This window comes from Podarcis cretensis (assembly GCF_951804945.1).
Source record: "Podarcis cretensis genome assembly, chromosome: Z".
NCBI lineage: Eukaryota > Metazoa > Chordata > Lepidosauria > Squamata > Lacertidae > Podarcis > Podarcis cretensis.
This window is the reverse complement of record NC_137184.1, coordinates 49194263-49218194: the sequence shown is the minus strand read 5'-3', so window position 1 is coordinate 49218194 and position 23932 is coordinate 49194263. Positions and strand designations below refer to the sequence as shown.

The 23932-nt window shown below is 44.2% G+C and overlaps 1 protein-coding gene across 7 annotated transcripts in view; it reads left to right on the top strand.

The window, feature by feature from the left end:
* Nucleotides 1-42: 42 nt before the first annotated feature.
* Nucleotides 43-23932, top strand: part of MBNL3 (muscleblind like splicing regulator 3) — a 123268-nt gene continuing 99378 nt past the window's right edge. For 6 of the 7 annotated variants that reach the window (XR_013835037.1, XR_013835038.1, XM_079962872.1 and 3 more), the window contains exon 1: nt 200-335. Coding sequence is in view for 1 of the 7 variants with exons in the window: in XM_079962873.1 (XP_079818999.1) it covers nt 267-335 (69 nt within the window). In the remaining 6 variants the exon portion in view is untranslated. Of the gene's footprint in view, nt 336-23932 lie in introns of all 7 variants that reach the window. The other variant, XM_079962873.1, reaches the window with a different exon arrangement.

Sequence of the window (23932 nt, the reverse complement as noted above, 5' to 3'; positions counted from 1 at the left end):
TCCTCCTGTTCGCGGGGCGGGCTTTGATTTGCTGCTAGATCTCATGATTTTTCCAGGCGCCTGGCGCTTCTTTTTTCCTGCCTGCCTGCCTGCTTCCCCCTTTCCTCCCTCCCTCTCTCCCTCCTTTTTTAAAATGGCGGTATGCATGAGACACCCATGCTAGGCGAGAGCCCGAAGCCAAGGAAGCCGCCCCAAACTTCTCGCCGCCGCCGCCGCCGCCACCGCGCGCCGCGTATTTTGCGCTCCGGCCCTCCGCCGATGCCTCTATGGGCCGCTGCCGCGGAGAGCTGACCCCCTTCCTCGCAGCAGCGGAGGAGAAACAGCAGCAGCGTAAGGTAAGCGGCGAAGCAAAAACCTCTCCCCGCCCGCGGTCTTCTTGCGCCTCCTGGAATGTGCGAGAGTGGCTCGCCTTTTTATTTTCGAAACATTGTTTTCTCCCCCGAAATGTCCGTTGCGAAGGAGCCCCTGGGGCTTGCCCTTTCGCTCGGCTTCCAGACGGTCATTTGATCTCGTCCTCTCTGAATCGAATCCAGAGCCTTCCACGTCGCCCTGAGGTTCTCTGGAGTCCACAGAATCTCAGCAGGCAAGGCGATATATATGTTGAACATAATAATAACCTCTCCAAACTGTGCGCGTCTCCTTTAACTAAAGTAGCAGTTGTTAAGAGCTGGAAATTTTATTTCTGCTTGTTTGTTTTTGTGTGTGTGTGTGAGGGGTTTTGTTTTTAAGCATCAGAACAAGAAAGTTTTACAAATAATATTTCTGAAAAATTACTTACTGTTATTATTTGTTTCGTTTGGAATTTGCTCACCACTGTAAAGTTCCACGTTTGGTAGGTTGGGAAAGGGCATTTGCAAACTAGCATTAATAGTTATATTATGTATCTTTTTATAACAAACAAACGGTTGGTTGGATTGACGTTCACATTATTCTGAACTCTTTACAAGACTAAATTGCGGGTAGCTGTGGTCTTTGAAAAACAATTGGCAACGTTCTTGATGGGGGGTAATAACTGCAGTTTGTAATTGTCAATGTTTGGGGCGTAAGTGAAACTCACAAGGCGCTTTCCACGATTTCCTCACTGCTAAAAAGGAAAAAAAGTTCCGCTCCCCCTCCCCCAACAGAGTACCAGCCAGCCCCAAACTCCTTTGCTGCATAGATTAGCGACCTTAAACCCTGCTTTTTGGACGAAGAACTTTTTGGCACAGTAAGAAAGAAACAACCCCCATACGTTGTAAATGCTCTTTTTATTCTCTGTGTTTTATCGGGTCTGCGGCCGTATTAAAAAGGACTAGCTGACTGATTGAAAAGAATCCCCAGATCCATATGTTTACTTTGATTTTCTCGGAAGTTATCGTGGCGCAGCAAACAAAATAAGAATCTAAATATATGGAGGCCCGGGACCGATGATGAAGTCGAACCAGCATCTTTTTCTGGGGAGGGTTTTATATCGATAAATAAGCTGGAGCGCGTTGCGCGATTTTCGGTAGCGCCGTCCCCTAACCCTCAACCTCTCGAGTTCTGGGTGATGGATAATTTTTTTCTTTTTTAAGCACCTTTAGCGGACTAAGGAAGAAGGGGGGGGGGGAATAAGCAGGCGAAAGCAGCAGTCAGCCACCAACCAACATCCCAAACACATGCGCAATTGCCGGCTCTTGCCACCGCCGCACTGTAGTCTGCCTGGAAACAAAGGGGCTGGAGCAAGCTGGAAGTTGGCGTTGTGGCTCCTTCGCCTCTCTCCCCGCCCTCCGCGTTCCCACGTGCGAGGAGTTCACGGGATCGGCCAGGCGGCCGCTTCGCAGCGCTGCCCCCCACCCCGCACCCCGTGGCAAGAGAAGAGGCGGCGCGCCGTGGTGGGATTGTGCGTGCGTGCGCCCTGCGCCGCAGTCCTCGGAGGGACCTGTCGCCTCCTTCCCTCCCTCGCTCCTTCCTACGATGACAGCTCCCGCCAGGCCGTCGGGGTGGGGGGGGGGAGAGCTTGGGCACCTACTCCTGGCTGCTGACTCACGACTGGACGGGAGGAGGTGGTGCGGCGCGGCGGCTGTCACTGGCACCAGAGCGGGGTGGGAGGAAGAAGCAAAGGGACGGATCTGGCCTGGGGGAGGGTCAAAGGAGCAGTCTCACTCCCCCACCTTCATGAAGCATAATTCCCAGGTTCATGGTCGTGGGACGTAATAAAGAGATTGATGGATTGATTTCCTAGGTTCCTCACTTTCTTATATATATTTCATAGTATTTGTAGATCCTTAGATATAGGAGGCTGAAATATACAGGCAACATTCCTCTGATTTTGTTAAATGAGGAACTAGTTTGTTCTCCTTTCAGGGTTTCAGTTTCAGGAGGGCTGCCCCCCTCCCTTCTGTTTGACTTCATTTTAGGTCATAATCTCTTGCAAGCCAGCTGGGTTTGGATCACAGACAGAACTGTCCTGAGGGTTAAAGCAGTCAGTGAACCCTGCTTAATTTCTATAAGGAAATAAGAGAGTTAGTCTGCCTGGGAAGGGTGCCTTTGGTGCTGGGGATCCATCCGTTGATTGACAGATTGAAAGTCCTGAGTGGTGACAGAAATGCTCTCTGCACTTGCTCAGAGGCATTCTGGTATAGGGCGATGCCTTCTGTTACAGGGCTGAGCCCTTGAATCAAAAGCGGCCTGTTTGTTTGTTTGATTCATTCATTCATTCATTCATTCATTCATGTGTGCCTCACCCAACAGAACTCTGGATTTCAAAGGCAGCATCATTAAATTGTGCCCTCAAGCTGCATGAGGTCACTACCTTTCTAAAGCTAAGCAGGTCTGGGTCTTGATGGATGACCGTAGGGAACCACACGCAAGCATCCTTGGGTTCCGTGATAGACAAAAGGTGGGATATTAACCTAAAGGGGGGTGGATTAAAATAAATACAGCCTACTTGGTCATTAGGATATCCACACACCTATAGGAGCAAATATTTGGGGACCAGGGAAGATCGTGGGACCAGAAGGCAAGTGAAATGGAAAAGGTAGCAGTTACTCTATCACACAGCTGGGAACAGCCCTACAGCTGTCCCAGAGGAAAGGGAGTGTTTTACTTCCAAGTAGTGGTCACCAATAGAGAATTAGCAGAATGAATCCTGCACAGTTTGAAGCTGAACTCCCTTTCAGGATTTTGGGAGTGAGAGTTTAACGTAGTTTTAGGAGTTGAGAACATAAAATGTGCCTTTGTAAAAGAGACTCCCCACTTTATTCCATCTCTTAATTTGTTTTATGCAGTTAGAGCTGTGTAGTCTGAAATCTCTGTATGAGCTTTTCTAAACCGTTCCTAACAGATTCCTAACCGTTCCTAACAGAGCAAGCAGACTGTCCTTAGGTAAGAAGTATGGGCAAGGACTGTGCTGCCCAACAATTCCTAACACATGGAAGGAACAGAACGTAAACTGATAAGATATGAGAACAAAATGCTAGGATAACACTAAAAAGCATAACAATAGCACTAAACCCAAGTCAAGAAGAAAACAGAAATAGATGAGCCTTCTTGTGTTTTGGCTCATTTCCCCCCTTTTTTTCTTTTCTTTCTCCCCCCCCCCTTTTTTTTCATTCTTCCTTCTCCTTCTTTCCTTTTTTTTTCTTTTTTCTTTCCCATAATGGCTTATGTTCTATGCCATGTACTTCGATTTTATTGTAGTATTTTTTAGCTTTGTCCATTATTTTTATTATTATTAAGGATTTTTCTTTTGTAATTTTGGTTGTTTATGTTTATCTGTATTTGTTTAAAGCAAAATAAAAAAAATATCAACAGAGATAACTGAAAGCAGACAATGGCAGACCACTAATACCCAGAGCAATTAGTCAGAAGACAACTAAGAAATACACAGCAATGGGAAGGATGGGATGGGCTGGTCAGAAGAGCCAAAGGATCTCTGGGTGCTTTAAGAATGATGACAGAGTGTTGTAACTGCGAGGGGAATGATTGCTGTAATTGCTGAAACTTATGGAGGTATTTTGTACTCATGTGTATGAGAGGTGATGTTGAGAGCAGTGCTAAGATTGCAGTCTGCCTCTGATTTTTCAGAAGACTGGCTCCCATGTACGTCTGTAGAGGCCTAACCATTTTTATTCTACTTAAAGCCTGTGCCCATTTGGTGTTCCTTTGGGGAACCCCAACTACGATGAACCCTTGATAAATTTCCCCAGCACCTGCTGGATCAGGCCCACCCAGTCCAGCATCCTGTTCTCACAGAAGCCAACAAGATCCCCATTGTGGGAAATCAGTAAGCAGGATTAAAGCAGAAAAGAGCAAAAGAGCTGTTCCCCATGGTTTCCTGCAACCGGTGTTCAGAAGCATTGCTGCCTCCAGTTGAAAAGACAGAGTTTAACCATCATGGCTGGTGGCCATCCTGGCTGGTGGCCATAGATGGTCCTCTCCTTGGCATGTCTGGTCCATCTAGGTTGGCTCCTGTAGGAGTGAGTTTAGTATTCTTTGCTACAGTTGGAATGCCTGCTTCCTTCCTTGCAGAATGATGAAATATTTTGTAATAATGGCCAGAATGTGTGGTGCGTGTCTGTTCTTTGCTAAGGGTAGCGGGAAAGCATTTTTGCGTTTTACTCTGTTTTGGGATCCCAACATCTCTGAATTTCATATATATATATATATATATATATATATATATATATATAAAATATTAGGTTTTTTAACATATCATTTTCAACAGTAGTTAAACATACTGTTACATCTTATTCAAATTTTTGACTTCCATCAATCCTGTCTGAAAATATAAGCTAAGAAATTCAGACAGGATTAAACATCTCTGAATTTATTAGCTTATATTTTCCCACTGATCTGAGTCACAAGGCCACTTTAGAAATCAGCGTAGTAAATCTCAAACACACACACACACACACACACACACTTTAAACATTTAAAAATAAGACACATGTTCAACTGAAACAAAACATCCATAATGGCAGGAGGGAAGATGTGCAGGACAGCTCCACTAAAATCATCTGCAATGCCAAAGTAACAGTGAAAACCTGTTTAAAAAGAAAAACCTCCCCCCCCCCCACTCCCACCACCAAAAATAATTGCCTTGAGCTAGCCAGGCTCTCCTTGGAAGTCCCCCTTACCCAGTGTTTATTAACTATTATTTGTTAAATATATTTAAAATATATTTAAATTTATTAAATTTAGTACATGGACACCAGGCAAAGCCTCTGGGGTTAGGGAAACCTATCATTTCTGTATCTGGCTCAAGGGGGAATATTAACCACCATGGATCATGTTCACATGACCAGCTGGAGGAGTGTCCGACTCCCTCCTTCCCATCACCCCTGCTCTTTCTTGGTGAATCAGTTGTGCTGATGATCCCACCAGATGGCAAAAATCACCAGTGCGGAGGCATATTATCCAAAAGTTTAAAAGCTAACAAGAGGCAGGTGATCTGTGGCTCGCCAGGTGTTGCTGGCATCCAGCTCTCCTCATCTCTGACCCTTGGCCCTCTTGGTTGGAGCTGACGGGATTTGTGGGTTAAACCACAGAACCTAGGACTTGCCAATCAGAAAGTCAGCAGTTCGAATCCCCGCAACGGGGTGAGCTCCCATTCTTGGTCCCTGCTCCTGCCAACCTAGCAGTTCGAAAGCATGTCAAAGTGCAAGTAGATAAATAGGTACCGCTCCGGCGGGAAGGTAAACGGCGTTTCCGTGCGCTGCTCTGGTTTGCCAGAAACGGCTTAGTCATGCTGGCCACATGACCCGGAAGCTGTACGCCGGCTCCCTTGGCCAATAAAGCGAGATGAGCACCGCATCCCCAGAGTTGGCTAGGACTGGACCTAATGGTCAGGGGTCCCTTTACCTTTAGCGCCCAGAGCTCCACAGATTCCTCATCCTTGTCTCAAGGGAAAGAAACACTGGTAATGGGACAGTGTCAGCTGCTGTGGAATAGAGAGCAACATACAACGTCCTGAAAGAGGCAACAGTGAGAGTATGGTATGTCTTTGAATATCAACCTAATGAAGACAATTAGGGGGATGTAAGCCACAGCTTTCTTCTCCAGACAGGAGCAGGGTGTGGAGGGGCTGTGGGAGGGAAGCTACAGTACTTTGGCATCCTGTGAAATGCATGCAGGCCTCCCTGAGTTTGGCAATGATTCAGCTTAGGGACACTGCAATGGGGCAAAAAGCTTTGCCCATTGGGAGCAGGGGCAACCAGTGCTGCTCTTACTGACTTCACTTTGTGACCTCACCTCACTGGTCAAACTGGTTAGTTTGCATGGCATTGTGGGGTGGGGGGTTGTTTGAAAATAGACTAAGCAGAAGATGGGTAGCCACCACATGAACTTAACCACCTGAGCATTATATGGAAGTTGTGGGAAGTTTCTGTTCTGATAAATACAGTACAGTATTATTATTATTATTATTATTATTATTATTATTATTATTACCATTATTTTATTTTATTTTCTGTACTGCCCTCCATTTGGGACGGTTTGCAATATGAAAACACAAAAATACTTAACCATAATAACAAATAGAAACTATCCTCCACCGTATTATTATTTACAATACTATACCATAGTTACCACTCAGATGGCTCTCAAAATTGCACCGGTTTTTGTTTTCTGCTGACTAGCACCGCTGAGATCAGTACCTGAGTGGCTTCTTCCTGAGGGCAGAATTTGTCTGGCCAAGTTGCTGGTTTGGGTTGAGGCATTCAAGCTCAGCTTCTCTTCTCCTTCAGCTGCCCTTACTCTGCAGTTTCAGAACTCCCGGGTGCCTGTGGGTGCCTTACATCCAGGCAGGCACGGTGTGCATCAGGGTCAGTATTTGGAGCAGCGTCCAAGTGTGTCTCAGGGTAGTCATTGCAGCTAAGTCTTCCTGGCCAAAAGCCAAAGCGGAAAGATGCTGTATCCATCATTTGTGTACAGTCTTGCCCTGTCCAAATACTCTTGCTCATGAGGAGGGCTCTGCTGGGCTGGGCCAAGGATCTGTCTTGCCCAAAAGCATTCTGACCCTGGCCGCTGGCCATCCTGATTCTCCTGAGATGTTCACAAGCTGAGGGTGAAGATTATTTTACAAGGCTGAAGCCTGATTTTTTATTTTATTTTTTAGAAGATCCATTTAATACATTAATTAAAGTGTAAAATGTGTGGGGAATATATATGGCATTAGAAGGAGCATGCTTGCTTTATTTCTAGATAATAAACATTCTCATAGTCGCCATTGTCTTCGAAGAGGCATTCACTTCAAAAACAAATCTTTGAATGTAGAAAGGTAGCATATCAGGTGAAAGGATTTGCACAGGATCCTTCTCCTTGCTCTCTGGTTTTCTATGAGTGGGGACTTCGTTTTTTATATTTGCTCCTCACATTGAAAGCAGTCTTCTAGAAATGTGTATTAAACCATCAGTCTTCAACTGGTGGATCAGGACTCACTGCCGGGTTGCATCCTGATTCAAGTTGGGCCACAACAGTGGGAATCTTTGGTTTTAAAAAATTGGGTCAAAGGTGGGTCCTGAAGAATGAGGAATACAGTGGTACCTGGGGTTAAGTACTTAATTCGTTCTGGAGGTCCGTTCTTAACCTGAAGCTGTTCTTAACCTGAAGCACCACTTTAGCTAATGGGGCCTCCTGCTGCCGCCGGAGCACAATTTCTGTTCTCATCCTGAAGCAAAGTTCTTAACCCGAGGTAATATTTCTGGGTTAGTGGAGTCTGTAACCAGAAGTATTTGTAACCCAAGGTGTTTGTAACCTGAGGTGCCACTATACTGGGTAAAACCATGTGCAGTTCCTTGTATCACTTATGGGTGAACATTGAGTTAATGGTTCTCAGCTGGTTGTCTTTTGGAACTCCAGGTCCTTTAACAATGACAGCCCAGCTTGTCTTCCTAAGAGAAGTGGGATCTGGCACTCGGTGTTATGCCTCCTGTCAGGGAGCATCCCCACAAAACTCCCGATTTGGTTGATGTTCAAGAAACTTAAATGGGGAGGGGCCATAGCTCAGCCACAGAGCACCTGCTTGGCATGCAGAAGGTCCCAGGTTCATTCCTCTGCAGCATCTCCTGGGACATATACCTGCCTGGAACTCTGGGCAGTTGTCAGTGTGGACAGTGCTGAGCTACATGGACCAAAGGTCTGACTCAGTAGAGGTCATCTCACTAAGTCCCACGCCATGAAGGTGTTGTCTTCAGTGGCACAGCCGTCAGCACACAGGAAAGTTCTCCTCTTTCATTCCCCCCTTTTATTTTTTGCCGTTTAGTTCCGACTCCTGGTTGCGTTAAATGTCCTTTTGCCACCAGGCAAAGACTTGTTTTATTCTGCCAGGCCTTTTCACGTCATTGCAACACATTTTAGAAACCATTAAGATGATTGGCATTATTTTGAATATACTTGTTAGTCTTTGCTTTTATAATAGATGCCTGCTCTTAAGCCCCAGTAGGTTTGTTTCTGCTCTTCCTACATTTAACTGTGGCTGGTGTTAGATTTTACACACCATTTTACGGTGTATGGAGGTCAGTGCTGGATTTGATTGTATTACCAGTATTTTGTTTTTTTAATCTTTGTTTGGCTTACATTGCCCAGATAAGGCAAGTTATGTGGTAACTTGAGATATCTAAGTAATCCTCTGTTTTTGTTGTGCGGCCACAGGGGCGCATTGCTGGGTTAGAAGCACCATTGAGGGCTTATTGCTTAATGTGGGAGTAGGAAGAATGTTGGCAGCTTCTGTGTGACCTTCGGAGAGGCACCTGTTCCCAGGCTGCCCTGTCTCCCAGTGCTGGAGGGCAGAAAAAGTGTGGCAGCCATGGCCAGTTCATTAAATTGATAAGGAAAATAAACGAGCAAGATTTCCCAGCAAGGTTTTTAGGGTAAAGTCTTATTGGGCATTTCCTGTCTTCTCTCTGGTGCAAGCAAGGGAGAAATCACCCATTCCTCATGTCTTAAGCAGTTTGCTCCTCCTTGTTTTGAAACAAAAAATATATTGTTTGGCTATACATATTCACAATATATTGATTATTTTTTACATGGCAAGGATGCGCAACATGTTTGACACATCAGGAATTCCGCCTCAACTTACTCTCATCATGCTTTTAAAAATTAGCCAATTTTTTAAAGAAAACATGGTTTGGCAGAAATGCCAAGGTCTCATTTCCCAGCGAGTCAGCCAAACAAGGTACAACAAGTGGCAGGTTTGGGTCAGTGGTCAGTGCAAACTCTACTGTGGCTGCCCTGTGATGTGCCAGGGCAGTTCGGCGACACGTCACTCATGTTGAGAAGCAACGTGTTCTGCAGTAACACCTGACGTGTTTCCTTGCAATAAAGCATCCTTTGCTGCTTTTGGTGAGTCTCTTGGAGAAGCATGGTTTTGGGGCTTAGCAGGGTCCCCCCCCCCGTCCCCCCCTTGACCACACATACTTGACTCCTGCAGGGTTTGGCTACCGTATTCCAGAGCCCTTTCGGTGTCTAAAATGAGGCCAAGTGTGAGTATGTGTAATCCAATCTGTTGTCCAATGTCTTGCAGAAGGGCCTGAGCTGTGTCAATAAGATCTCTGTTCAGCTCTGAAAACAGCCTCATGATCGAGGGCCGGCTGGCGGCCTTTCTAAGGCAAGGCCTTCTCTTTCACTCACTTCTCTTTTTTTAAAGGAGAAAGAGTTGGGAGTTTTGGCGCCTAACCAGCCTGCCTTTTGCCGACTGCTGTTTGCTGTTCTGTTCTTGGCGCGGCAAAACGAGAAACCCACCGCCAACTCTTCCCCAGGGGGCATTTGGAGACAAGTCAGAGCCTTGGAGGGTGGAGTGGGGCAGCGATGGCAACACGAGCCCCAAAGGAGGGTGTCTTAAATGGAGATGCAAATCTCTGAACGGCAGCAGTTCTTTGGCAGAGCTAGGAGGTGGCAAAGTTCAGGCAGATGAGATGGGAGTCCAACATCTTGCCTCCACTTTCTGACCCGCGTATTCAGGCTGACCTGAAGCAGAAAAGCGAAGCATTAGAGAAAACCACTTTATATAAAATATGCAATACATTGGAGAGCAGATTTTCTGGAAACTGAGGAGGAGCCTGCATCTATGTGAACAGTGATTGGGCAAAATGGCAGCTCTGAAACCCTCGTGCAGAATACTGCACATACGTGGCAAGCATGTGCTGCGGGCTGCAGCTTCGGAAAGTGTTGTAGATTTCTGGCAGTGGTCATTCGTCCTGAGTGGTCATTCGCTCCCTGGAGTTGCTCTGTTCCTCTCCAGAGCATATTTGTTCAAAGTCTGTCCCTGTTCTCAAGACAAGCTAGAGTCACATTCCTCTGGAATTTGCTGCTAAGCAGAATGGGGGCTATATATATATATATATACATGGCGGTGGGTTTCTCGTTTTGCCGCGAGAAACACACACACACACACACACACACACACTGGTACCTCTAGATGTGAACAGGATCCGTTCCGGAGCCCCGTTCACATATAGAAGCAAATGTAACTAGCGACGGCACATCTGTGCATGCGCGTGACGTCATTTTGAGCGTCTGCGCATGCGCAAGCAGTGAAACCCGGAAGTAACACACTCCGTTACTTCCGGGTTGCCGCGGAGCGCAACTCGAATGCACTCCTCCAGAAGCGCATTCAACCCGAGGTATGACTGTATACACACACACACACACACACACACACACACATATATATATATATATATATATATATATATATATATATATATATATATGAGCTCTTGAACAAAGGCAAGCGAGAAGAGGAAACACTGTTTTCACTGCTCTCAGCCTTAACACGAGAGGCCAGGGCTGGCTAATTCCTTTTCGCTTCCTGCTCCCAGTCTGTTTTAGGGCAGAAGTAGTTGTGTTTTTTCCATGCAACCAATGTGAATGTTGTTCTGTTCAGGCGACACATAAATCTGACTCTCTCTCTCTCTCTCTCTCTCACACACACACACACACACACAGACACACGCACTCCCTCCCTCTCCAGGACAGCGTGTTCCTTTCATTTTATTACAGATAGCCTTTGACTTGCAGTTGGAAAAGGAAGCCCCCTCTATTTGTAGCAGGAATTTCTCTCTCCTCCTCCTCCCCCCCACCCACTTTTTCTTTAACACACCCTTGTGTAGAACACAAAACAGAACAATTTGTATCCAGAAGCCTAATAGCGCCACGTGGCTAGGTGCAGTTCTGGCACAGATATCATGTATACTTTTAGGTTTTATTGGCAAGAAGTTTTGCAAGTGATCTTTGGAACGCTAACTTGGTAAAAACAATGTGTTGTGGCATGAGAGGGAGCTAAGTGAGTGGAAGAAAAACCTACAATGTGCATTACTCCTTTACAGTGTCCTCTTACTCTAGAGTAATTTATTTAGGTAATTTATACACTGCCTTTTGCACAAGCCACAGCAAACAAATAGATGAAAATATGTAAAATAGCAAAATCCTTTTAAAATACATAACAGAGCACTAAAACAGGATTACAAATAGCAACAGGCAGACAGATCTCCTCCATACACTTGCAAAAAATGATGCATCTTAACTAGCTGCCTAAAACTACAGAGAGCTGGGGCCAGACACTCACATTTGTGAAAGAAGATATATATATATATATATATGAGGAGGCACCACTGAAAAGGCCCTTTCCTGGGCTTCCAAACAACACACCTCATACTGGGGAGGTACCAGCAGGAGAGCCTCGTTTGCTCCACTTACAGCAGGAGGGACAGGTTTATAGGGAAGAAGGGGTTCCTGCAAATATTTTACTCTCAAGACTTTTAGGGTTTTAAAAGTAAGCCGCAAGGTGCTGAATGCACTTCCCTCTCTATGTGTAAGACAGCCACCTTAAGCAGAGTCAACATGCATAGAACAGCACTGTTAGAAGGTGTTTCAGAGCACAAAATAGAATTTCACACACACACACACACACACACAGAGAGAGAGAGAGAGAGAGAGAGAGAGAGAGGATTTGAACAATCCCCAAAAGTGCATGAAACCCCTGATCTTGTTTGCATGACATGCTATGCCAAATCTTGGCTTACTGAGACCATGCAATTATACAGCCTTCCGGTGAAAGCTGGTGGCTTCTCTGCTCCTATCTAGTATTCCACACCCACACCTCACATGCATGAGCCATGCCGCATTAAACCAAGATTTGGCTTAGCATGTCATCTGGAACTCTGGAACTCGTGGTTAAGCTCTCCTTGCTAGCCATGATCTGTAGCAGAGAACAAACCTTGGTGACAGTTCATGGTTGGTGAGAATAGAGAACCAGCTCAGTGTCTGCAAAAAAGTGGTGCTCTCTTTAAAAACACATACCAGAAGGACTTGCTGGGACAGAGTGTCTGGTAATGCCTCTTGCTCACTTGGACAGAGGATTGAAAGCTGCGTAGAAACTAGTCTATTATACAAAGGAAACATCTGCATTTATTGCTCTGTCCACTTTGCCTCTGGCATGTGTCTTCCTCAGGCTGAAAATGATTCCCTGCCCCAGAGATGCTGCAACCATCAGGACTGGTAGCTATGAATACCCTTCCTTCCATAAGTGACTGTTTATGTGCAAAAATCATATTTCCAAGTTATGAAATTGTACAGAAACATTTCACCTGTGAAGTGCTGCTCTTTACCTGAAGTGCAGGACTTTGCTCTTTTTCACCCATCGTGGCCACGATTTGAGGCTCAGCAAGAAGTCAGGGAGTCAGGATGGTCAATGATTTTTGCTGCCCTAAATTTAATACCCAGCCTCTCCTAGGAGTGTGTTGTCCCCAGCGCTAAAGAAAGAAATGTGGAAAAAAGTAGGCTGTTCAAGGTTTCCAAAAACGTAATTGCTGTGTGACAGTTATGCAGGGCAGTTTAGCGATGGATAAGACTAAAACCTTACAGTGGTGCCTCGCAAGACGAAATTAATTCGTTCTGCAAGTTTTTTCTTCTTGCGAGTTTTTCGTCTTGCGAAGCACGGTTTCCCATAGGAATGCATTGAAAATCAATTAATGCGTTCCTATGGAGACCGCTTGCCAGGCTGGCGGTGCGGAGAAGGGCTTTTCTCCCCACCGCAAGCCTTCAGGACAGGTACGGCAACAGAGGGGAAGGCGCGCAGCACTTCTCCTCTGTTCCCGGGGCTTGCGGTGGGAGGAGGGTTTTTCCTCCCCACGCCAACATTCAGAACAGCATTCTGAAAGTTGGCGGTGGGAAGGAAAACCCTCCTCCCACCGCAAGTCTTCAGGACAGCCTTCCGAAGGCTGGCGGCGGGAGGAGGTCTCTCCGCCCCACCGGCAGCCTTCGGAGGAGGTCCGAGGACAGTGGGGAAGACGCGCTGCGCTTCCCCGCTGTCCCGGAGATTTCCCTATGGGCTTTCGTCTTGCGAAGGAAGCCCATAGGGAAATTCGTTTTGCGAAGCGCCTCCAAAACGGAAAACCCTTTCGTCTAGCAGGTTTTCCGTCTTGCGAGGCGTTTGTCTTGCGGGGCACCACTGTATTTCAATTCTTGGTCCTCTGGACTCCAGACAAATAGATCTTTTTAAAAAAAAAAAATTATTAATTTTCACAAAATTATCAACAAAACAGACATATAAACAAAAACATAGATCATAACCTTATTAAAATTACACATATTAACCTTGTTAAGTGACTTCCTCACTTCCCCTTGGTTGAATTTCCATGCACATTCTTTTAACGGTTTTCCAAGTTCTTATGAAATTTAACTTAAACATTAACATCCTTATATCTTTTAATTTTAAAATTAAACATATTAATTCATCAGTTAACTTGTATAAAATCCTAAGCCAATTAAATATCTGCCAGCTGTTTCCAATTAATTTAATTTTACATGTTTAACTAAAGAATCATAAAATTTTGTCCATTCTTCCTGATACTACTCCTTCTTCTGGTCACAGACTCTTCTCGTTAGGTCAGCTAGCTCCAAAAACTCCATCATCTTCATCTGCCATTCTTCCACCATGGGTAATTCTTGCGTTTTCCACTTTTTCGCTAGTAAAATTCGAGTAGCCGTTCTGGCATACAAAAATAATTTAACACCTTTCTTGGGCATTTCCCAACCTGCTATTCCAAGAAGAAAGGCCTCTGGTTTCTTTATAAATGTATATTTTAACATTTTTTTTCAATTCATTATAAATCTTTTCCCAGAAATCTTTCACCTTGGGGCAAGTCCACCACATGTGATAGAAAGTACCTTCCTTTTCTTTACATTTCCAACATAAATTATGACAGTTATGATATATCTTTGCTAATTTAACAGGAATCAAATATCATTTTCATTATATTTTCCTTTAGCAGTGCACATGCAGTGAACTTGACTCCTTTTTTCCACGATCTTTCCCAATCCTCAAACATTATGTTCTGTCCTACATGCCTTGCCCAATCTATCATTACTGAGTTAACTTGTTCATCTTTTGTATGCCACTCCACCAATAATTTGTACATTTTAGACAAGTTTTTACCTTTAGTATCTAACAACTCCGCCTCCAACTTAGATTTTTCAGACGCAAAACCATTTTTCTTATTCAATTTGTATAATTCATTAATCTGGTGATAGTGTAACCAATTTAATTTACCCTTAACTTGATCAAATGGTTTTAGTTTATATCCATCATTATCTTCCAGTAACAAATCAGAATATCTCAACCATTTGAAATCCATATTTAATTTTTTCTGGGCCTTTGCTTCCATTGGTGAAAGCCATCTGGGCATCTTTCTTTCTAAAAGGTCTTTATATTTTATCCATACATTATACAATGATTTTCTAATTACATGATTTTTGGAAGTTTTATGAGCCTTTACCTTGTCATACCATAAATATGCATGCCAACCAAACACGTTGTCGAACCCCTCCAAATCTTGTGCGTCTGTATCTTCTAATTGCATCCACTCTTTAATCCAGCAGAGCGCTGCTGCTTCAAAATAAATTTTTAAATCTGGCAGGCAGAATCCGCCTCTTTCCTTAGTATCTGTAAGCAGTTTGTATTTAATTCTGGGTTTTCCCCCCTGCCAGATAAATCTAGATAAAGCTTTCTGCCAATCTTTAAAACATTTTGCATTATCTATGATTGGGAGGGCTTGAAACAAAAAGAGCATCTTCGGCAGCACATTCATCTTAACCACTGAAATCCGGCCCATTAATGACAATTTTTTTAAAAAAAATAATATTTATTACTTTTAAAGCTTACAAAAAAGAAAAGGAAGAAAGAAGACAAAAGAAAGAAAGAAAAAGAACAAAGAACAAAAAAGAGAAAAAACAATACAATACATAAACAATAAAAAACACAACCTTAACACATTAAACTAAACCAAACCAAACAAAATCGATTTAAAAACATACATCATACCTTTTCCATGTTCTATCTTTCATTCCCTTGTATCATTGACCTCCTCTCACCTCCCTCTTTGTATTCCACTTCCATTAATTGTTTCAGCAATTCCTTTCCAACTTTCTCTATTTTCTATCATATAAATGTCTTAACATATTTTTAATCTTATTTCCATTAAAATTAGTATACTTATTTAAGCTTAACTCCTTATAGCATTTCAGCTAAAGCCATAAAATTTCCTTCCAACATTTTTCTATCACTCATTAATTTTACAATATTTCTATATATAGACATTAAATTTCCAATCTTCTTCCACCATCTCCTCTCCCCAGTCTCAGACTCTACCAGCCACTTCCGTCAACTCCATACAGTCCATTAACCTGGAGATCTTATGTCCGAGGCTCTTAACTCTTTTCCACGTCCCTTCTGCCAGTCTTCTTCATATTCTTTGATGCTGAAGAGCAGATCTCATGGAAACTCCAATCCAACGATACTTTTATTCCTTCTCGACAGGTCAGCCAGATTTCCATAATTAAAACTAGGATCCATAAAGTATTTCCGGGCATGTTTCAAAATTCCTCCAAATCCAAAGGCCCCCAGAACTCCAATCTCCTCCTGACCCAAATCCATATTCCAAAAGTCAGTTAATCCCTGCATAGAGGGATCTTTCCAACTTTCCTTTTCTAGTCAAGGCCAGGCTCCGATCTTCAAAATCTGACTTTTTCTAGTCTCAATCATAAAGGGCCTCAATTTGTAATCCTCAATTTGCCTCTGTAAGGCTAAGGCTCCTCCTTGTATTACTTTAGGTTCGACAACAGCAACTTTCTCCTTCTCCTTTTCAGCAATTTGTCCTGTTGAAATAGATTCCTGTGCCAAATCCTGAATAATTTCTGTATTGGTGCTCACTTTTGGTTCCAAAATGTCAATTTTAGTAGTCATAGCATCCATCTTTTTATGAAGCTGTTCCAACAAGTGGCTTATCTTAGAAAATGCAGTCCATAAGGCTTCTCCTGTCGACATTCTTGAATATCCAAGGTCAATCTCTAGTTCTCACAGTTCTTATCAAGCAGCTGGAGATTTCCCAGCTCCACTCTTGTAACAGTTTCAAAAGCTCCCTCTAGAGGGGAACAGTCTCCACTTGTATCAATCTTTTCCAACACAGATCAAAAAGTAAAGATAGTTTCAATTTTCAGATACTTTTCCTCCCTTTTAAACGCAGAAGCGGACAATGGAAACAATATATTTCTCTTATTTAACTGACTGTCAACGTCCGTTCTCTTCGCTGTCAATGAACTCTCCCGAAACGTCAATCACTGGGAGCCTGTTCCCAGGTTCAGAGCAGTGGTAATTTAATTTTAATCACTCTCTCCTGCAGGATACACAGTCCCAAATTTCCCCCCTCTTCTCCTGCTTCCAAGGGGGGTCTAATAATTTCAATCGATGGAAGTTTAATCCTTTACATAAGGCTTTCCGAGACCTTAACTTGTAAGCTCTTTGCTTCAGTCTATTTACAAAAGGGGAAGACGGACTTCCTGTTTTGAACCTTCCCCGTTCGATGCCAAATTAAGATATTTAAAGATCCAATTTTCCGTTTTACTCACGAGTTGTTGTTTAAAATCCAATTGTCCACAAGAAAAAGTCAGCACTCTCCGGCAACAGCAATGCGGCTTCACTCCGTGAAAGAAGCGGTCGATTCAAAGCACCGCGCCGCTCACCCCACGTCACTCCGGATCCCCAAAACAGGGTTTCCCCGCGAGTAGGGGAGGCGCAAAAGGTGCCAGCCGAATCCCAGGTTCACAAGCTTCTCGCCTGTGATTTCAATGGGTCTCCGCCTTCGCCGTGGCGGTTCAGACCCAACTTTCCACGGAGCAAGTTCCTCCCGATCGGAGGAGCTCCGCCATTGCCGGGGGCACCAACCCGGAAGTCCCATTAATGACAATTTTAAACTTGACCATATCTCTGAATCTCTCTTAATTTCATTCCATAATTTCTCATAATTATACAAGTTCAGATTTTCCCCAGACAGGTTCACCCCCAAATATTTAATTTTTTTCACAAAATCTAGGCCCGTCTTTTCTTGTAATAATTTTCTTTCACCATTTTCCAGATTTTTCTCTAATACTTTGGTTTTGCTCTTATTTAGTCTAAATCCTGCTACTTGTCCAAACGCTTGTATCAGCTCCAGTGCTTTAACTGCACCGGAGGTCTAGGTCTTGTAGTGTCAATACTACCTTCCCTCCCGGGCTCTGCACAGCTCTGCACAACCCTTGGGAGCCCGGCAGGAAGCCGCACCGAGCTCCCAAAGGTTGCGCAGAGCTGCCTGCATTCTGAAGCCCCCGCAAGCCTGGGGAGACCGGCGCGGCTCCCTAGGCTTGCGGATAGCAGGCTGTTCTGGGGGCTGGGGTTGAGGGAAACTCGGGCTTCCCCCATGCCAGCCCCGTGCCTGGGGGGGAAAATAATTTTTTCCCCTTTATTCCCCCCCCCCAAAAAAAAACTCGGTGCGTCCTATAGGGCAGTGCATCCTATGGGGCGAAAAATACAGTACTTCTACCAGGGGTTGAATCAGCCAGTCTTTCAGAGTCTTGTAATATTTTGCTGATAGACCATCGGGTCCTGATGCCTTGCCAAGTTGCATTGAATTGATTGCCTGTTCCACTTCCTGTCTTGTTATTAATCCTTTTAGTAGGATCTTTTTATCTTCCGGAATCTGCTGCAAACCATTAATCTTGATAAATTGCTCAATTTTAACCAAATCCTCTTTGTCCTTTTTATACAGTGGTACCTCAGGTTACATACGCTTCAGGTTACAAACACTTCAGGTTACAGACTCCGCTAACCCAGAAATAGTGCTTCAGGTTAAGAACTTTGCTTCAGGATGAGAACAGAAATCGGGCTCCGGCGGCGCGGCAGCAGTAGGAGGCCCCATTAGCTAAAGTGGTGCTTCAGGTTAAGAACAGTTTCAGGTTAAGTACGGACCTCCGGAACAAATTAAGTACTTAACCCGAGGTACCACTGTACAGTTGTTTATAATACTTGTAAAAACATTTTCTTATGTCTGCAGGATTCTCTACAGATTTTTCTTCAAGTACTTTGCTTTTGTCTCTTCTTTAGTTGCCAGGCTAATAATTTCCCACATTTATTAGCAGATTCAAAATTTCTTTTTCTCATCCTTTTTAACTTCCATTCTATTTCTTGGTTTACTAACTGTGAATATTGGACCTGTAAAGCTTTAATTTCTTTTTGAATCTGCAAGTTCTTTGGGTTTCCTCTGAGCTTCTTCTCTTTGTCTTTTAGTTGTTCCATGATTTTATCTTTTCTGTCATTTTGTGACTTTCACCTAATTGAATTTTGTTGTATCAGAAACCCTCTCATTACAGCTTTGCTGGCCTCCCACATAACCCTTGTTTCCATTCGTTTGTTCATATTAAGTTCCATTCCTTTGTTCATATTAACAATCCTTTAGGGTTTTTTGGGATTTATTCACAATAACAGTACTTCTCAATAAATCATCATTCTCCATCTGAAGGAACCCTGTACAAACATTTTCAAGTCCATAGAAACTGCATTGTGGTCAGAGCAAGTTTTAGGGCAAATTTTCTATTTTAGTTACTTTAGGAATTAAGTCTCTGGATATCCATAAACAGTCTTTTCTCGAAAATACTTGGTTTGCATCTGAGAAAAAAGTGAAATCTTTTTCCATTGGATTTCTAATTCTCCATATATCTGACAAGTCAAATTTATCTGTTAAATCAAAAAAAGTTTTAGGTAATCTGCCAGAGTTCAATATGTTTGATCTTTGAGTCGTGTCCATCAAGGTAGATGCAACTCCCATCCATATGGGATCCCCCATCCATATTAATTTGTAATCCATATAATCCATGAGGCTTGTTTCCAAATTCTTAAAAAATTCCATTTTGCCATCATTAGGTGCATAGATTCCTAATACAGTGGTACCTCGGGTTAAGAACTTAATTCGTTCCGGAGGTCCGTTCTTAACCTGAAACTGTTCTTAACCTGAAGCACCACTTTAGCTAATGGGGCCTCCTGCTGCCGCTGTGCCGCTGGAACACGATTTTTGTTCTCATCCTGAAGCAAAGTTTCTGGGTTAGCAGAGTCTGTAACCTGAAGCGTATGTAACCTGAGTTACCACTGTAGCAAATACTTTTCGCCTTGTGTCTTCCTTCCTCATCTTTAAAAGCCAATTTTGGATTCCATTTTTCCTTAATGTAGAAAACCACTCCTCTTTTTTTAACTTTGTCAGAGGGAATTTTCAGGTGGGAATTTCCAGAGGGCCTATCCCTCAGATTTGAAGGAAGAAAGCAAAAAATAAAGACTGTGGGAGAAAAGGACAGATTCTTGCAAAAGCACTCGGTAGAACTTGGATTACAAAGCTCACAGCCGCTGGGGGCGGAAGCAGCTTCCCCCTAAGTGGACAATATGGCGTTGAGAATTTATTCATGGAATATAAATGGATTGAACTCACCCCAGAAAAGAAGAATTTCTTTTCACATTTTGGGAAACTCACATTACAAGACTACATAGAAAAATATTAATAAATAAAAGATTCAGAATTTATCTCTTCTGACAAAGTTAAAAAAAGAGGAGTAGTTTTCTACATTAAGGAAAAATGGAATCCAAAATTGGCTTTTAAAGATGAGGAAGGAAGACACAAGGCGAAAAGTATTTGCTACAGTGGTACCTCAGGTTACATATGCTTCAGGTTACATACGCTTCAGGTTACAGACTCTGCTAACCCAGAAACTTTGCTTCAGGATGAGAACAGAAATCGTGCTCTGGCGGCGCGGCAGCAGCAGGAGGCCACATTAGCTAAAGTGGTGCTTCAGGTTAAGAACAGCTTCAGGTTAAGAATGGACCTCCAGAACGAATTAAGTACTTAACCCGAGGTACCACTGTAAATGCTAATTTTTGTTTAGTCTCAACCTACAGGAGGATTGACAACTTCCTTTCTTTTCTGATTTGCCCCTGCTTTGGTCCACTTTCACAGAAGCTCACCTGTGTGGCAGCAAAGGCTTCACTGGGTTATTTTCACAGTTGAAGCTGCTGTTGAAGGCAGAAAAGAAATCGGACAGTCAGAGAGATTCAGGCCAGTGCGTGTGCTGTGCCCTTAAGGTGAAGGTTTAAGCTTTTGGTAAAAGATCAAGGTCGGGTCATTGTCTGCAAATCCAGCCAAAGGGTGTAAAGAACATGGTAGTCCCCTGGATTTTGCCAAGACGAAGCTGAAATCTGAATGACTGGGTCAATTCACAGACAAAAGAAATCCTATGGCAGAACTGCTGGCTCTGAGGAATTAGTAGGGTTGTCAGAAACGGATCTGTCTGTCTCTCCCTCTCTTTGCCTGTGTGCATTAGAGACTCTTCCAGCTCTAATTGGCACCTTCCCAAGTAACGACTTTTTATGCTGACACTTCCCCCGCTTTCTTCTCAGGGTTACATCATTTGAAAGATCCTACCCAACATCCTACCCACCGTAGCTCAGTGGTAGAGAATTTCCTTTGTATGCAGAAGGGGCCAGATTCAGTCCCCTCCATCTTCAGCTGGGCTGGGGAAACCCAACAGAGGATCGCAGGATCAGGCCAGAGGAGGCCCACGTGGTCAGCATGCTCTTCTCCCAGTGGCCAACCAGGTGCCCGAATGGGGGAGCCCACAAGCAGGGCCTGAGCACAACAGTCTCTCTCCCCACTTGTGATTCCCACCAAACCGAGGTTCAGAAGCATGTTGCCTTTGGGAGCCTAGAGGGAGAAGACAGCCTTGTGGCTGGTAGCCATTGAGGAGCTCATATTCCATGAATTGGCCGTCCAAGTAGGTGCCCGTCACTGCCTCCTAGGGGAGCGAGTTCTGTAGTTTAAGCTCAGTGTGCAGAAGTGCTTTCGTTGGTCTGTCCTGGAAATGTCAGCATTCAGAAACCCTTGCAGCTGGCTTTTGCTTGTGGTATGGAGCGCCTGAAGCACATGGTGCATGTGGATGCCAGGAGAACAGGGCATCTCTATTCAACCCTTCCCCCTTTTGTGGCTGCTGCTTGGATACCACTATTGTTGGCTGAGCTGTGAAGCAGAAAATCCCTGTTTCTTGGCCTTAAAGCGCACGAGGTGGCGGCAAGTGCCATAGCCTTGGTCTTCCCCTCTGCCGTATGGGCATAAGAATACTGCCATACTCTTCCTCAGAGGCAGAGAAGCCCTTTCATCCTGAGGGCCACATTACCTTCCAAGGACCACATGCCAGCAGAGAAGGAGGCCAGACGCACGGCAATGGATGCGGTTGTTACCTTTGTGCAGTAGGCAACTTTCTACATACACACAGAGACAGTCCTTTCTAACCTCCATCCAGGCAGGTGGGAGGCATTGCCAGAGTTCAAGGACAACTGGGTGTGTGTCTGTGTGAAGCTGAACAAGGTTATTGTACAGATTATTTTGCAAGACTCAAATTGGAGCTTGCTAGTCAATCTGGCCCCTCCCCAAAGCAGCCATCTTTCACCTGGTGGCAAATTTTAAACAGTGCTGAATGTGCACTTGCACAATCGTTCCTTGGCAGCTGTGCAAACTTTTCCTGTCCCACCCCTCATGTCAGCTGAGTGCAGGTCATGAGCCAAATCAGCTAGCCAGCTTGCTTGCTATGCCAAATCTGGCCTGTGGGCTGGCCAGGGGTTCTCCATCCCCCAATTCTAAACTTTGAATTCAGGATAGCCTATTATGTAATGTCCTTCGAGAAGCCCTTTTTATATCAGATAACCTAGCAGCATACCTGAAACCACATTTCTCTTTTCTCACGTCATGTGTTGTTGGGTGGGGTTTTTTGGGGGGGAGTATTATGGTTTTTAGTGTAACTTCCCTTGCTTTGAAGATATAGTACACCTTGCCAAGTACTCCTTGTTGGAATGGAAAGGTGAAGTAGCGATCCTGAAATAAACCGATAAAAATAAATGAATAAAGTATGGGTGGACATCCTGCAGCCCCAGCCTTATTTTAGGTTCTGAATGTGCTGTAGTCTTCCATGATCACAAACTGTTCTGTGTCCGTCCATCATGTTGTCTAATGTGCGGTCGGGCGGCAGCTTTGTATTATTATTTGAGAACAACCCTATCCAACCCAATGGGGCTTGCTTCTCAGTAGGCCTTCCTAGGATTGGGAATTCTGATTGAAACAGGACAGTCTTTATTCCAGATGGGATAATCTAATTTTTGTCTCAGGACCAACTCTGCCCACTGCCAAAATGTGGCTCCCATCATATCACCCCAGAGGAAAAGTGGCCCTCAACAGAAATAAGTTGCCTCTGTTGTGCACTGTGGGGCATTTAGTGCGCACTATATTAAACATCCATGCATATTTATTGCAGGCAAGGTGCAGGGCAGGTTTTTCCCCAAATGCCAAAGACCGACTTCCTGCTCTCCCTACCCCGATAATTATTGTATTACTATTTTGCTCTGTGTGAAAACAGTTTTTAATAGCAACATGCTTGTTCCTATATTTATGCATGCATGCAACTGCCTGATTAGCAGCAGGCTCCGAAAGAGATCAACAAATCATTGATGGCAGATAAAATCAGATTACAAATGCAGCCCATCGTCTAAGTGAGGCAGGCAGCTAGCTGGAATAGCAAGGGGGAGAAGCCAGCCCTGGCGTCATAATTGGGGTTTTTAAAGAGGAAAGTTTTGTTTTGTTTTTATTAGCTTTTCTTCATCTGGAACGCACACCAATGCAAGCATAGTTCCAGAGAGTGGGTGCTCCCACAGGCCTTTCTAAAGTTGGGGCGACTAACAGAAAAGAGATAATAGAATCTTAGAGTTGGAAGGGTCCCCAGGGGTCATCTAGTCCAGCCCCCTGCAATGCAGGAATCTCAGCTGAAGCATCTATGGCAGGCGGCCATCCGACCTTGGCTTAAAAACCTCTAATGATGCTTTTTTTAAACAAGCAAGCATGAAGGAGGGGTCCAACATGGGTGATTAGCCATGGTGACATTGCTAGATAGCACTTTCTTGGGGGAAAGATGGTCTGGTAGAGCATAGAGAAGCCCCGGGTTCAGTCCCCAAGGCCATCTCCTGGTGGGGCTGGGAGAGACACTTGCCTGAAACCCAGGCCATTGCTGCCAGTCAGTGTAGAGAATGCTGAGCTAGATAGACCAAGGCTCTGACTCAGCATGATGTTCTGCCTGCAAAGTCCTGGGTTCAGGACTGCCTCTGACCTTTGCTAGGAGGAAAGTAAGTGTGGTGTCTCCAGGAAGAAGCCATCGTCGAGCAACAGAGCCTTTTGCCTCAATGTCAAACGAAATGAAATGTGGAGAGCACACAAAACACCAGGGCTGTTTCTGAAAAGTGAAGTCTTTGCCCTATGAATCAGGGGTGGGGAGCTCTGTTCAGCCCAAACATCCCATTTCCTTTAGGCATTCCCAAGGGCCACGTGTCATTAGCAGGCAGAGCCAGAAACCAAAAGTGGGGTGGGGCAACAAACGATAATCCAGCCCCCGTGCAGTCAATGAGGTGAAGGATGCAAAATGATGATGATAAAAATACTACCTTTGTAGAGGTGTACCTACTAAGAAGAGACATGAAAAAGCAAATGTACCGAAAGGAATTATTGTGAAAATAATAAATATTTATCAGGTGGGGACTCTTAAGGAAGGAGATTCCCCTAAGGCAAAGGGGAATGCACAAACA